Source organism: Charadrius vociferus, unplaced genomic scaffold, assembly GCF_000708025.1.
Source record: "Charadrius vociferus isolate BGI_N301 unplaced genomic scaffold, ASM70802v2 scaffold822, whole genome shotgun sequence".
Classification (NCBI taxonomy): domain Eukaryota; kingdom Metazoa; phylum Chordata; class Aves; order Charadriiformes; family Charadriidae; genus Charadrius; species Charadrius vociferus.
In genome coordinates, this window is record NW_009647481.1 from 2,790,519 (window position 1) to 2,805,280 (window position 14,762).

Consider the following 14,762-nt stretch of genomic DNA (forward strand, 5'->3'; position numbering starts at 1 on the left):
CTGTTCCATATCCTGGTGGGCACATCCTGTAGTATTTTCTTCAAATGTTTCCTGGTAGGTGGGGAGCATCTGTTGGTCCCATCCAGGGTGCCCCACGTCCCCAGGAGTCTATTCGGCCTAAACTACAACAAAATGTTATTCCTATACCTGTATGGTAAGTAACTTCTCATATTGTTGTGCATATTCTCTGTTAGCCATCTATGTTATCAGCGCTGTTCCTTACATTAGGTGGTGCTCTAAAATAGGATATATATGTATACATAATTATTTTTGGTTGAGAAGTGGCCTTGTAACGGAATGAATTAGAGATCTGTAGATGAAGATTTGAAATGATGCTCCACAGACTGCTTTCCATCTTCTAGAACTTTGGAAATACGCTGGGGAAAAAAAAAAAAAAAGAGGAACAGAGTGCCGTATGTTAAAATTGCTACTGTAATACTTACATTAATTACTAGCTTGTGGCCTTAAGATATGGCTAGAGAAAAAAAGACGTTGACCAAATCCTGGGTATTTTGAATTCATTTCTCTATCCTGAAAAACCATAAACCTGTATTTAAACTTGTCCACATGATTCCAATCATGCTGAGGAAGTGCCATACAAATGGATTTGTAGCTTTATTCAGTCCTTTCTTACACTTGTAAAAAAGGACATTTTGTCCTCCTTATTTTATATGCTATTTAGGTTTAAATGTGAGTGGATGAGATCATGCTGAAAAAGCTGTTACTCCTGTGTCTGAAAAGAACAAGTATGTGATAAATTGAATATAAGTGAAATCCTACAGACTTCAAATTAATAGGTTATTCTTGTTCCTACCAGAAAAAATATGATTATGAACACATCTGCATTTAGCAGATTTTCCTAAACGTTGCTCTGTGGTCCCTGAAGGCACTATCTATATTTTTTAAGACTACAGAACTAATGTATGAAAATGAAACCTATTCTCCAGAAAAAAAAATTAAACAATTTAAAAAAAATAATCAACCTTTGTTTTGAAAGATCAGCAGAGTGGACATGTAAAATACTACAGGGGTCACAGAATGCTTATGCAGTATGCAGATCAGTAGCTACCAGCATCTGCATGAAATGTCACCTTCCCACTACCTGAAAAAACAGGAAAACTTTAAAACTTTTGAATCTTAATATCTGCACCGAATATTTTTTTTTATTTCGAACACTACATTAAATTCAGTGGTTTTAATTTTGTGAAATTTCCACAGTGAAATTTCCAATTTTCATCAGTAAAAGTTTATATACTTTAAAGGAAGGCAACCTGTTTTAAGCAACGTTAATGACTCCAGTGCAAGCCAATTTCTACTTTCAAATAAGCAGCCCTGACATCAGAAATGGACTCACACTGTGCATGTTTTGCCATGTGTTGCCAGCTTACTCTGATGCTAGTGCTAACTGCCCAATGTGATTAAATCGAACAAGAAATAATTGCTTTCCTCTTTTGCTAATCAATGTTATATAACGCAAATCAGAGAAAATCAGTAGGTCAAATGAGACCTCTTGTGGTACAGATGCGGAACTGCACATGTGAGCCTTCCTCGTAAACACAAAGATGTACCTCCATACTCCAGAAAGCAGAGTCAGAGGCAAATTTTTGCTTCCCTATACAGCTTCCCCTTCTCTCTCTGATGAGAGAAGTAAGAAAAAAAAAAGAAATAGAAAAAGAACATGACTTTTGATCTTAGGGTATTTTAAAATGACTTAATTTTCAGAGCATAGAATTTTTTAAGATGTAACACTCTCTTTTTCCCCATAAACACACAGAACTTACCATTGTCTTAAATAACTGGTTGACTTTCTTTTTTTTGGAGGTTTTCTTGTCACCATCTGAGGTGGAAGGAAACACTGGTTGACTCAACCTATGTGATGCAATTGTTTCATCAGGTGCCACAGGGCTGACGGACAGAGTTAATCCTTAGAGTAGAAACATTGGTTGGACAAAACAAAACCAAGAAAGGAGAGTCAGAGTGTCAGATAAAGCAGAACTCAAAATAACAAACTACTGCAACTACTAGACAGAGATGAGACATTTTTAATCTATCTCTATCCTTAGAATACAAAAATACGTAAAATTTTCCCCATTTGTTGATGGGGAAGCACTGAACTTCATTTCATTGAAAGTGAATAGTGAAAGAAATGAACCTATCTGATCAAAGAATTAAAAAATAGATAAATAGAAAAGGATGTGGGCCATTGTTGGTTTGTTGTGTTGTGTTAAATGTCTCTTACAGACATCTGTAAAGATAGGGACAATGAGAGGGATAGATGAAGTGCAGGCTAAGAAATGGGATGTGCTATGGAAGAAGTAGGGGGCGAAGGGTATCAATATAGGGCACATTTTCTCTATATACCCTGGCCTAGAAATGACTTCCACCTTCAGTTACACTTTCCCTTCTCTATCATGCAACTGTCAGTCTTTCTACTGGGCAGTTACGTTATCTTGTTTCTCCTTCCTCTTGCTGTGAGGGAGGGTTATGAGATTCCTCTCGAACATCAAAAGCAGAAGTTGAAAGCTTACTATGGGGCAACCTTTGGGCATATTCATCTGCCAAAGCAAAGTACAGAGCATTTCTTCCTGTTTCAAACGCTGCCCCTTGCTTCTGCAAGGGAGACCCTACAAAGCAAGGAATATGAATAAACCTTGCCTCTTTCAAGGCTGGGGGAATGCCCACACTATACAAGGAAGCAAAATTTGGAGCTCCAGAATTAACACTTTTAGAATTTGCATACAGCACAATGTTACCGAGCAGCAGGAGCAGTCCAGCCTCACACGCACAATACATGCTGAAATTTGTAATCTTTGTCTCAGACGCACAGAGCCATATAGCGAGAGCTACCTGATCTCTTATAGCAAAGCCTTTATTGCTACGTTTTGTTAACGTAGCAATAAAGAAGTGCAAAACTCTTACCTTATTGTAAGCAGCTTACCTGGGATAGTTGGCATAGAACGACTGACAGAACTCATCTGCTTGAGGACAGATGTTTTCTGAGGTGCCACTGCATGTTCTGAGAGGTTGGTGTCACTCATGAACTCGTATTTCCTTGACAGCTGTTTAATAAAAAAAAAAGTCATTAATGATGAGCTGAGATATAAGAAACAAAGATCTACACAAAATAATATTTTGTGAAAATCATAAAAGAAAATAATTAATAAATAAACTATTATGCCTAACCCAAATTCTTTATGGGATTGTTTGCTGAGTAAGCAATAAAAGTAACCAGAAGCAGTAGAACTGTGTCCACGCATAATATTACACACTAGCTAAAAACTGTAATGACTTTGTAGATGATTTGTAGTTAGGTAAATACTTCTCATTCCAGATAGAAAAAAACATTACTCTAAAAAAGCTAGCTAGAAGACATTCTGTAATCTGGAACTGTAGGATGGTATTCCTATCATATCTTTTGAATAATACCATCAGCCAGCTCTGACTGTGATCTGCAAAGTAAAATGAAGTAGTGAACACATTTTTCCCTATTGCATTAACATAGCCAGCTCAGCTGCTGTGAGGCTTGTCAGTTTTTCTGAAGCAAAAAAAAAAAAAAAATCCTGTAACTCAGTATGTAGTGAGATTCCCACAGTTAGGTATGTTATCTAATTTAATCAAAAGAAAAAGGTGTTGCTTGTTTTTATATATTAATGCTTCTTAGAGCCTGACTGTGATTTATCTCTCTCTTTTGTATGAGGACGTGTAGTGTAAGACAATCATAATCCTCCCTAAGTTTCACCTTGTTTCCCAAAAGAATCACTGAATTCACTTTGCATTTGATTGCTCCAAAAATTTTTGATCAAATGACTTATGCTTTCCCCACATAATTCAACAATCTGTTATTGTTATTTTAATTTAGACAGGGCTTGTGTATCAAGAGGGCATCTTTCAATTTATTTTTTTTTATTATTTGGTTTTATAGTAAAAGAATAGAAGTCTCCTGAGAATTAAACTATCAAAAAAAAAAAGAAAAAAGAAAAAGCACAGTGTAAGTTATAAGTCATTCTAATGATCTAGCAGTGCAATAAAAGCACTCAGATGATCTATGCAGTGAGAGATGCCTGTGCTTCCAAACTGGCACCATTTAAGGAACAGTGTTTGCAATCTTGCAATTTCCTAACAGCTGCATGTTCCATAACAAGGTACAAAACGTACAGGGCTCATCACTTTTGAAACAGCCCTGACTGCAAGGAGCTGCCATGAAATGTCAGCACAGTCAATTGCTTCTCCACAGGAAAGCTAGCTTAACCCTCCCAATATAGCACTCCATTTCAAGCTAACCAAGCTTCAGAATTTGCAACTTTAGGGCTGTATTATCTGTTACCATAAGCAAGCAGAAATGTTCTGATTTTTCCATTGATTTGTTTCCTCCACAGCATCTTGTGGGTTTCATTCATGACAGGGCAGATCATCTCTGCATCCTGCATATTTCCTTTTATGACAGCTAGAGTTCTATGTGATATATTTTTCTTTTCCTAAACAAAGGGGTCACGTCCTCTTTTTTATACATTATAAAATACTACACTAAATTAGTAACATACACATTTCATGTCAGAGACAGAAATATCAGGTGCCGTCTTCTCATCAGCAAACACCACACTGCTTCTTTTTGTTCTTTTCTTGGACCTTCTCATCTTCACTTCAGGGTGAGGATTAATTTGCAGAGCAGTCTCTTCTGATTCTGCTTTTACGGGCTTTGGTAGCACTACTTCCAGATCAAAGCTGCAGGAGCAAAAGAAAAAAGTACAAGTTGCTGAGTGATATTTTAAAAGCCACTGGTATTCTGATGTCATTTCCCTATGAAATATAAATGCAGGTCATCCTTTCCTTTGACTTTCTTTGCAGCCTTGCAAACTGTTGGCAAAAAGTATATAATGTGCTTCAGCTGGCAACTGTAGAAACAAATAAGATGCCTTCAGGAGGTATGACATCGTTTTAAAATGTTGCAAAGAATGTAAAATATTAATATAAGTGCAAATCCCATTTTAAAGATTTGCGCATTAGCTTAAGAACTCCTACACTAAACAGAGTTAGAGGTCATATGGTAAATTTATGCAGAATGACGATGGTCCTGAAAGCAAGACATGCTATTACGGTTGTTGAAAACAGTGGAACAGAGTATTACTATTTATTCTCATGTTTTAAATGCATCCTCCTAGTTATTTCAGCATATTTGACAAGAATGCACATACCAAGTGATTAAAAAAATCTCCCTTCTCTTCCTCTAATTTTTCATTAAAAAAACCCCAGCAAACCAAATATGAAATTGGTGCTGGCTTTACTCCCTTCTCTGCTGATGTAATTAGCCTATTGAACATGGGGTCAACTTACTTTACAACAAAAATTGTTAAAGCAAGTAGGATGGTGAATTTGTTGACCTGTGCTTCCTACAACAGATTAGCATGATGAGAATTAGAAATCGGTGAATAATTCAACTGCTTAAGTATAGTTGTCTGGTTCCATAGGAGACATGCTTTATTAGAGATGGGGCTAGCAGATACGCCCCAAATCATGTTTGTGTGATACACCACTCAAGAAGAGTGGAAGCTGAAGGGTACGGAAGAGCAGCCTACGGCATCTCACAACATGTGATACTACACGTTTGTTAGACAACTCAAAAAATTTAATTGAGTATTGTTAAACCACAAAGCGGTAGCCAAAGATGCAAGAATAGAGGGGTATCTTAAGAAGAAACACTTCCAAGCTAGGGTCATACACTTTTGGACTTTTTACTGTTTAAAATTGAATTACTCAAAACGGGAGATCACAATCACAAAAAATCACAATCAAACACTGCTCAGCAAGATTAATTTTATATGTGTCTTGTTTGGGAAGTTCTGTTGTGCCCAAAGGATAATTTATAAAGCAATCAAAACAATTTGTAGATGAAAAAGCTGATCAATACACTTATAACTGTTCTCTCAAACTTAAAAGTTACATCTTCCGACATTGCAGTTAAGAAAGCATATTAGGCAAAGCATTCTACATTACTACAGGCTTTACTAAAACATTCCACCTTCTTAGTTTTAAGTTTGTAAAGGCTTTCCTCTTCCTCTCCAATTTTCACAAGCAATAAGATGCTAATTAAGTTAACAGCTGTATAAAAAGAATCTTGCAAAAAACCCAGATCTTTGTATTTTTTTGAAATGTCATTTAAATTATAAAACACTTGTTTCCTGAAAATGAAATGCCACTTTTTTTTTCAGTAAGACTTGAGTATATTTTGTCTGTTAAGGTTGAAGTACTGTAGCTATAAGCCTGGCTGAAGTGATAGGTACAGTTAAAAATAATTTTGGCATAGTCTGAAGAGACTGATAGTGGTCTTTATCCTTGAATACCTTTTTTTTCAATCTTTCAGTTTCATCCCATAGAACTGTTTCAAAAACAGGACTGAAAGAAAATTTGTATTATATTCATAACTAACCTTTCTGAAGCAATTTTGTTTGGAGTACTGCAGTCTGAATTCATGGAAGTCAGTGAAATAACTGATAACTGACGATAGGATCTCAGCATTGATCTTGGACGTCCTACTCTCTTGTCATCAAAATCTGGCTACAGGATGGAAAAGAGAAACATTTTCTGTCAAGCAACTTCATGTGAAGCTCATTTAATCCCTTTTCACTAGGTCTTGACCATAGCACAACTGTTTTAACATTTGCCATGAAAGAAGTTATTTGCTACCATTAATTGTTTCTTTGGTCTGGATACACTCTAAGACCTCTCAAATACAGTGAGTAGCTAAATAAACTACAATCGATGTAATTAACTTTATATTTGAAAAAGAAATGAAAATAAACAGTGTCTCCTGATCTTATTTTGAGCAGACCTGGGGCACGCCGTTGAAGTACTTGCTTGGACAAATAGATTTAGTTAGTCCTTGCTCCAAGACATTAATCATGCTGCATCTTCAATACAACAAATTCTGCCATCTCTATACGTTAATATCACCTTTTAAAACATATGTTTGCAAATGTTGGACAAAATTAATATTTCCCTAATAGCCAGACAAGAGGAACAGGAGGATTCTCCAGGTCATCATGTATCCATATTGCATAAATATATATATGCTGCACCCTCTCTCTCTGCAAACCTTGAAGTTAGTACATTCAGCAGTGGAAGGAGAAAAAGGAGATTTTCACTCTAAATCATCTTGAAGAAGATTTAGCTATCATAATGGAAATATTCAGCTTAACATTGATGGTTATTTAGGCTTTGCAGCCTGGTAAAAAGTTCATTGAAACAACCTGACTTATTTCCAAATGCTTTCCTGTTACACTTGTTAATAAGGTAGGGACAAGGATCACATTTCTTGGCTAATTCTAGAACTGTTCTCTTTCTTCAGGGCTGACTTCTGGGATCTGAAGTTGTAGAGTGCAGTCAGCTCTTCTCTCTTTTTGTGTTCGAGTATTTCCTGGGATGATCATGTCTCCCATACCATAAACTATCGTAAACTGCTTTTCCAGCCTACTTCAATTTTTATCCTATAAACATGATATGAATAACTTTGAAAAAACATTTCATATTAAAGCACAAGGTTTTGTTTTGATTATCCAGAAAATATTAAAAATTTATGTGTAATTTCATATCCCAAATTCTTTGCTTCTGATGTAATTTCTCACTAAGACTCTGATGTCTAGCAGAAGCCTTGAAGATATTTGTAGTTTCAAGAATTATTTTCAAGTGTTTTGCAGCATTAACATGCTGCTCATCTGTTGAATGGCCAGAATATTGTGATAAAGACACAATAACTGAATAACTTTTTTTTTTTTTCCCCTTTTCTTGTAATGAAAAAGCTCAGGCCAGCCACCAGAGAGTCAGACATGCTAAAATGGCAGCAGTGCCATGCTCTGCTCTTGCCAGATTTTAAATAGGTCGCTTTTTTTAAGTGCTGTAAGAGAGCTGAAGGGTTCAAGCATTAGGCAAGATTGCTAATTGTGGGTTACAGCCTCTTTATTATCACAAGGGATGATGGCATGGGACTGAAAGCAAGACAAACATACTGAGATAAATATATAGAATTTCCATCATATAGGTGTGTGACACAGAACAATATCCAAAATTTAGTTTAGAAACTTGCTACTTTCCCCCCTATAATAGAAGAAATAAATCCTCTTATAAAATCATCAGCGCTGAAAGCAACAGCACAAAATAATTTCTAAAGCAACTGGTGTTTAATCACAAAAACCAGCCAACATAATTCTTGCTAGCCTGCACAAGCTCAGATAGACTATTTTATTCAAGAATTGTCTGGAGAGTTTGTGTTTAGAAGTTATCCTTCAATTCCAGTGTATTTCAGTTTGGTCTCAACTAATATTTATAGTATTATAGACATGATAGGTTTTACTTCACAACACAGCTGGAAGTGGCTAGCAAAGGGAGACAGCAATTGCAGATCAAAGCCCTAAACTGCTAAGAAAAATTACAAAGAGAAGAAACATAAGCGTTAGCTTTTACTTCCCTAATAAGGCGGAAAAGAATTGCAATTTTAATAGACATAATACAATACTCCAAGTCTTCCAGAATGAGGAATATTTGATACATCACAGAACTGAATCAACTCTCTAATTATAAAACTCAGGTCCTACTACCTTCAGATCACAAGAAAACCCACAAGCAACAAAACTTCAGTATGTGTTTTTGTTCGGAAGAACAAGATGCGTAGTGTAAGTAGAAAGAAATTGCAGGAGAGGTTAAAAGGATGGCAATACCAATTCTCTGGCTCCATATTGTTTTTCCACTTTAACTTTTAAATGCTTGAAACATTCCTCCATACGGTCATGGAAAGGACGAAGATTATCAGAAACTCTTCTTTCATGAATTTTAATTCCAGCCCCAAGGAAAGGTATCTTGAAGAGGGGAAAAAAAAAAAAAAAGAAGAAAAAGAGGGAGAATATTAAACTGGGTCTGACAACGCCTCTCACTTGATTTAAAGTATGTCCTAAGTCAATTGCAAAATTCTTACTGTGATTGGCATATAGATTTGTCCATTGATCTCAGCTTTTAGCAGCAAGTGCAAGATGGAAACACTCTTGAAAAATAGGTTTGCTCAGTAAATTTTTGAAGAATGTTGGCTGCCTTATAGTGACTGTTTTCTCTCTTCTGTGTATTTTAATGTTAATCCCTTATGAGTTTAAACACACCATGCAAGAATTCGAACAATTCTTAGACTACTAGTCCACCTGCTTATGAAGGTGCCTGCCATAGCTTACAGGAGAGAAGGTAGGGATGAAAAAATATCCAAGTGGATTCCAGGCAGGTGGTTTCAAACTCTTCTCTTTCAAATGGAGGATTAAGTGACTGGGAAAGATTTAAATCAATGTACTGGGGGCTTAATCATGTGATCACTTCAACAATTGCTGCAGCAATTTAGTATGTTAATGCCTGGTTACTGGAGGTGACCTTCCTTTCCCTTGATTTTACTCTGTAGGCTTCTTCTGTACCCCCCACATCTCCAGAAAAAAAAATCAGTAAGATAACGCTTCAATACAAAACTGAATGAGTGAAGCCATGAATAGAGGCAGCTTGCACTAACCAGTCTAACTTTGCTCAATTTTACCCCTGTGCTTTTCTTTTTTGCTGCTCATCCTTTAGGCTGTGGTCAGTGACAAGTAACCAAAGGGGTTAAGAACTCTGATTCTTCCTTCTATAGAGCTGTAATAAGGAACATAACAATAGTTTTTAAAAACTAGGGGGCGGGGACCAAGTATAGATACCTACTCCCTTAAAGGAGAACACCTAATAAAAAGATTAGGAAAAGGTCTATCTGTTCATTAAATACCTCCCCCTCCACTTGAATTTCTTCAAAAATCCTTCTTTGTCAGAAGGAATGGCTTGCTTAACAAATAAAATAAAATAATAATTAAAAAAATCTTATAATGAAGCAAATATGATAGTAATACTACTTTCCTAACCCCTCTTCCCTACAAAGCTTTCCTTTGCTATTATATTGCTACTCTCATATTTACTGTTAATATTAGTATAACATCATCCAGTTAAAAGCAAACAAACCAAATCTTATCTTCAAAGATATTGGGCAGCACACTTTGACATACTGTTTAATTAATAATAAACATATTCACAAAGAGAAACTTTGCAGTGCTTCCCTTTAAAATATAAAGAAATTTCATTACTCTTCAGTTTTGAAGATGATGGTATGAGATTTGTGCAATATACTTTCAGCTGCCCTTCTGCCAGTAACCTTTACTAACTGCTTCACCATTGACTTAGCTCTTTTGCATTAACGTGTGGGGCTTTTTTGTAAAATACATTTAGATTCCATGCTTTCTTTTTGTGTTCTGACCCTATAAATACTATTAATATTGTATACATCAGTCCCCTCATTTACCCAATCATATTTTATGAAAGTTCAATTTCAATATAACTTTTAAAAACATATTATTAAAGCCCATCTATTACAGACAGATCTGTTTATCCTCTTCAGAGGGATTTACAGGGATAGATATAAATTACCACTTTATTTCCAAATGCCAGATGATATTATGTTCAATTTATACCACTACATCCACTGAGCAACCATATACAGAGCCTGTGGTGGGCAACAATACAGCAGAAAGCTGTAAAGGTTGGTGACTCAAACTAATAACCAAACTGAGATGAATCTAAATGAAACAGGAAGAAAATGCAAAAACATTAACACAATAGCAGAAAAAAAAAATCCATTAAAACTATTTGGAAGTTTTCTTTCAGCTGAGAGGAGAATAAATGTGGTTAATTCTTGCTGTTTCTCATCTACAAAAGAGAGACACAAGGATGGCATAAGATTAAGTCAACAAGGAAGAATTTTTTAGTGAGTTAGTACAATGAAAGAGACATGGAACATGACCAGAAATATCTCGAGCCATTTACTTCCGATAAGAAATAGTGTGAGTTAATCTGGAATTTTACTAACATCCCTCTTGAACAGGAGATCACTATATTGTGCCTTGATATAGCAATTACTATGCCCACTCATTTACACAGCAAACAGTTCTTTCTCACTTAAATCACGTACATTTCAGAGGACTGAGCAGTTAGTGGTTTCTTAACAAACTACCTATGTAAAAAATGTAAGTCTCTTCTCCTGTAGTCATTTGTTTTGCCATATAGCAATGGCAGTAATTTCTATTTGGAATAGATAACGCAAATGGAATTGCTAACTTCTGAGGTCATGTTTTTCTTCCTTCCATTATCATAACAAATGGTTAGGTCAATGAAAAGAGCCATTTTCCTTTGAATCTCAGCAAAAGTAGAGTTTTTTCTGCTACCACCTTGCGTAGGCGCATTTGCCTCTTCAAGGACAAAAGGGTTCTGCAGGTTGGTTGGCTTATCATATGTACACTAAAAATAAAACAGCAAATAACCTCAGTGCTGCTAGTGTAGGGAGAGTATTCAGTTCTCCTCTAGAGATACCGCTTCAAAATAGTTACTAATGGTCTTCCATGCTACTTGTCACACAAAAGACATGTAGCAGCAATCTTGAAGGGTCATTCAGCATGAAAAGAAGTCCTGTGAAGAACTAGCATTCCATTAAGGTTTCTAGTGGAAAAAAAAAAAAAAACCACAACAAAAAAACCCCACAAAAAAACACAAACCCAAACCACACAAACAAACAACAACAACAAACACCCACCTCTAGGAAAAAGTTATTTCCCAAGAGAACTTGATAATAAGATAACAAGAGACTTCTTATGCTCTCACAGTTTTGCCCCCAGGGATACAACCTGAGTTTGAAATCCTGACCCTTTTAACTATAAACCATTCTGAATGATGTGTTCTACAAAGTACTTTTCTGGCATACTGCTTTCCCTAGGACATAAGGAGATGTATGGGCAATTCCCCTGATTCTGGTAGCATTTCATCTAACTCTTAATGGACACTAGAATGATTATACTCCTCAGGAAATTAAGATGTGATTTTTGTAATTAAGCCATTTCTCCAGTTTAGGCACAGATTTTAAAAAAACTGAAGGATGGGATCACTTAGATCCCCAAGAATGTTTTATCAATCACATGCCACATCAGAGGGTAAGGAATTATGCTGTTTTGTCAGTGATCTTAGTGGGTTAGTAGTGGAACACATGCTTCTTGTTATGCACATCAAAACTGAAGGAATCGAAGCTCTTTTCCTACTTAAGGGAAACTATTAGTATCTACATAGCATAATAAACAGATAGCCCTTTTACAACTATACATGCTCTGAAACAGAATGTTTAGAACAGCCTAGGAGAGAGTATTTTACTATGAGTCCCTTTTCAAAAAAATACTATAAGTTCATCACAGAAGTAGACAGGAGGTTTGTAACAAGAATCTTCTCATTCCTCTATCCCTCCCTGCTTTGGGGAAACAGTAAAAAACCAAACCAAACCAAACAAAAAAAAAAAACAACCAAAAAAAACACCAACCCCCAAAACCCCAGAGAAGATATTCAGTGACACAATCATCTAAATGCTAGAAAGGAACAGAAAAAAAGAATAGCTTGTAAAGCTTCAGATAACTGCTGTCAGTAAAAAGTTACCTGCCAAGCAATTAGATCTTTGAGTCTATTCAGCTTTTCTTGATCCTCTGGATGGTCCCTGATATATTCTTCTGTAAAGAATGCCTTAGAGAGACACACAAAAAAAAATTCAGTCCATGATTTCGACAGTTAAAAAATCAGTGATTGCTCCATTGACTCCAGCTGGTGACCATGATATTGGTCCTCAAATAAGAGAGACATACACAAGCTCCTTTAGCAGGTGCTGCTAGTTACAATTCCTCGTTCTATCAGTTCAGAACTGAAGTGCTCTTTTTTTTTTTTTTTGAAGATATTCAGTCTTTATCCAACAGTTCCGAGTTTGACACCCTTACTCCAAAACCCAATTACTGTTTGTTTTTTTAAGCTTGCACTGAAACTAAAAAGGCATAAATTTGGAGTATCATGATTTACATTGATGAACAATCATTTTATTCAAGTACCCTACTTACTGATGTTAGCCAGTGTTATACAATAAAGAAACTGAACTCTTTCCTAGATAAGCAGAGCCAGATATTGCACACACACTGCCTTTTGCTGCCCAAAGATTTTATCCCCCAGGTACAAAAGAACATAGCTATTTGTCCATGACTGCCAAATCTCTAAACAAATGATGTCAGGACTGACATAGCATAAGTCATACTCCTCCAGAATGTGTCACGCTTACCACATATAATTTATGCTTGTACATATATTCATATATATATACACACACACACGGCTATATATATATATGTAGGGCATCTTTCCAGCACTATCCGAGTCTATCTGACATGCTGAGCCTACTGAGCATGGCACATGCTTTTCATCAAGAAATAGCAGGCAGAAATAATAGAGCTCTACAGCTGTGGCATAACGCCACATTCATTTTCATCCAGAACTTTAATAATTAATAATTTATAATTTAAATTTGTATGAGTTTTTAACATTCCTGCCTTCTCCCCTACCCTGCCTTCACAAGGTGGCCTAAGGGGCAAATTTTCTACCATTCAGTTCCTCAAGGCATTCCATTTTCCATGTATTGCCACAACATTTTTTATTTGTATTCCCATTTTTTAACAACAAAACGTGTTACACAGAATGGCTGCAGTTACTGAGAAAACCTGATGACTGTTTAATTGATAACACAAATCTAAATACTCCAGACCTACTGTAAGATAAACGTGATTCATTTACTCTAGACTAAACCCTTGGACGTGTAAGAGCCTATTTCATTACAAAAGAGGTATCTCATCTCAGATGTCCATGAAAACCCTCATGACTGCAATTAATATTGAGCTTCAGTTACTCTAGTTTGCAAGTTTCTGCTTTCAAAGACAGATGTAACCAGGTTACGAGGATCTCTTAATCGGTGGAGTTACGGCTTTCATATTCCCAGCCCACATTCCACTGCCACTTTGAACAAAGGATGTAGGAGAATTATGAAATAATGTATTTAATATATTCTTTGCATTGACTTAAAAGCTCCTACCTTCTCATATTTAGCAAAGCCACCCATAACAGCTGGATCGACAATTCCATTCAGAAGCATAGAGAGTGGATTAATAGGAAGGTTCTCATCACTCTGGTATTGGTTAATCATCATCAAAATTTTTTCATTCGTTGTGGACATAGTCTCAATAGCATTCTCTAAAGGACTAATTGTAGTCTGTAAAGAAACAAAAGACTTGTAAGGTTTCTAAAGAGATAAAAAGGTCTTTTTGGTTTTATAAAACTTCATGTATATAAACAACATTCTTACAGTTCAACAAACCAACATAGATTTGTTCAGTTAATACACACCTGTGACATGGAGACAACCTCAAACCATCGTAAAATTCCAGGAAGTTTGTATGCTGTAACAAATGATGTTCTCTCAATCCACATAGACTATTAAAAAAAGATATCAGGAAGAAAATGATACTTTAGTATTTAAACTTTAATCTTTTCTGCCTTCGGAAATGTCAGAGCGAAAAGAATGTAGATGGAAAACATATACGCATTTTGCATAAAAAGACACTGCAAAATGAGTCTAGCACAGCAATTTGCACAAATCATTTTTCTGATTTCAGATTAGGTCATCTTCAGGCACTAAGCCTGCACAAAGCAGAGAAAAAGATTATTACCCTTGAATATTTTAGTATCTATTCCCGTTTTTGCCATTACAGATTGCATGACTGTGACTAAATGACCTGCTCTCACCTCTACCCAGATTATACTTCCTCCCTCCGCTTTCAAAACCCATTTCTGCAATTAAAAGCAGTAATAGCCTT

At 35.9% G+C, this 14,762-nt stretch overlaps 1 protein-coding gene across 1 annotated transcript in view; it reads right to left on the reverse strand.

The window, feature by feature from the left end:
- Positions 1–302: 302 nt before the first annotated feature.
- The window catches only part of DOCK2 (dedicator of cytokinesis 2), a 209,459-nt gene continuing 194,999 nt past the window's right edge, over positions 303–14,762 (reverse strand). The window contains exons 44-52 of the mRNA XM_009880752.1: positions 14,293–14,379; positions 13,982–14,158; positions 12,514–12,597; positions 8,709–8,846; positions 6,425–6,552; positions 4,542–4,722; positions 2,939–3,059; positions 1,782–1,924; positions 303–377 (exon numbers count right to left, since the gene is read on the reverse strand). Coding sequence (XP_009879054.1) covers positions 303–377; positions 1,782–1,924; positions 2,939–3,059; positions 4,542–4,722; positions 6,425–6,552; positions 8,709–8,846; positions 12,514–12,597; positions 13,982–14,158; positions 14,293–14,379 — 1,134 coding nt within the window. The remainder of the gene's footprint in view (positions 378–1,781; positions 1,925–2,938; positions 3,060–4,541; positions 4,723–6,424; positions 6,553–8,708; positions 8,847–12,513; positions 12,598–13,981; positions 14,159–14,292; positions 14,380–14,762) is intronic.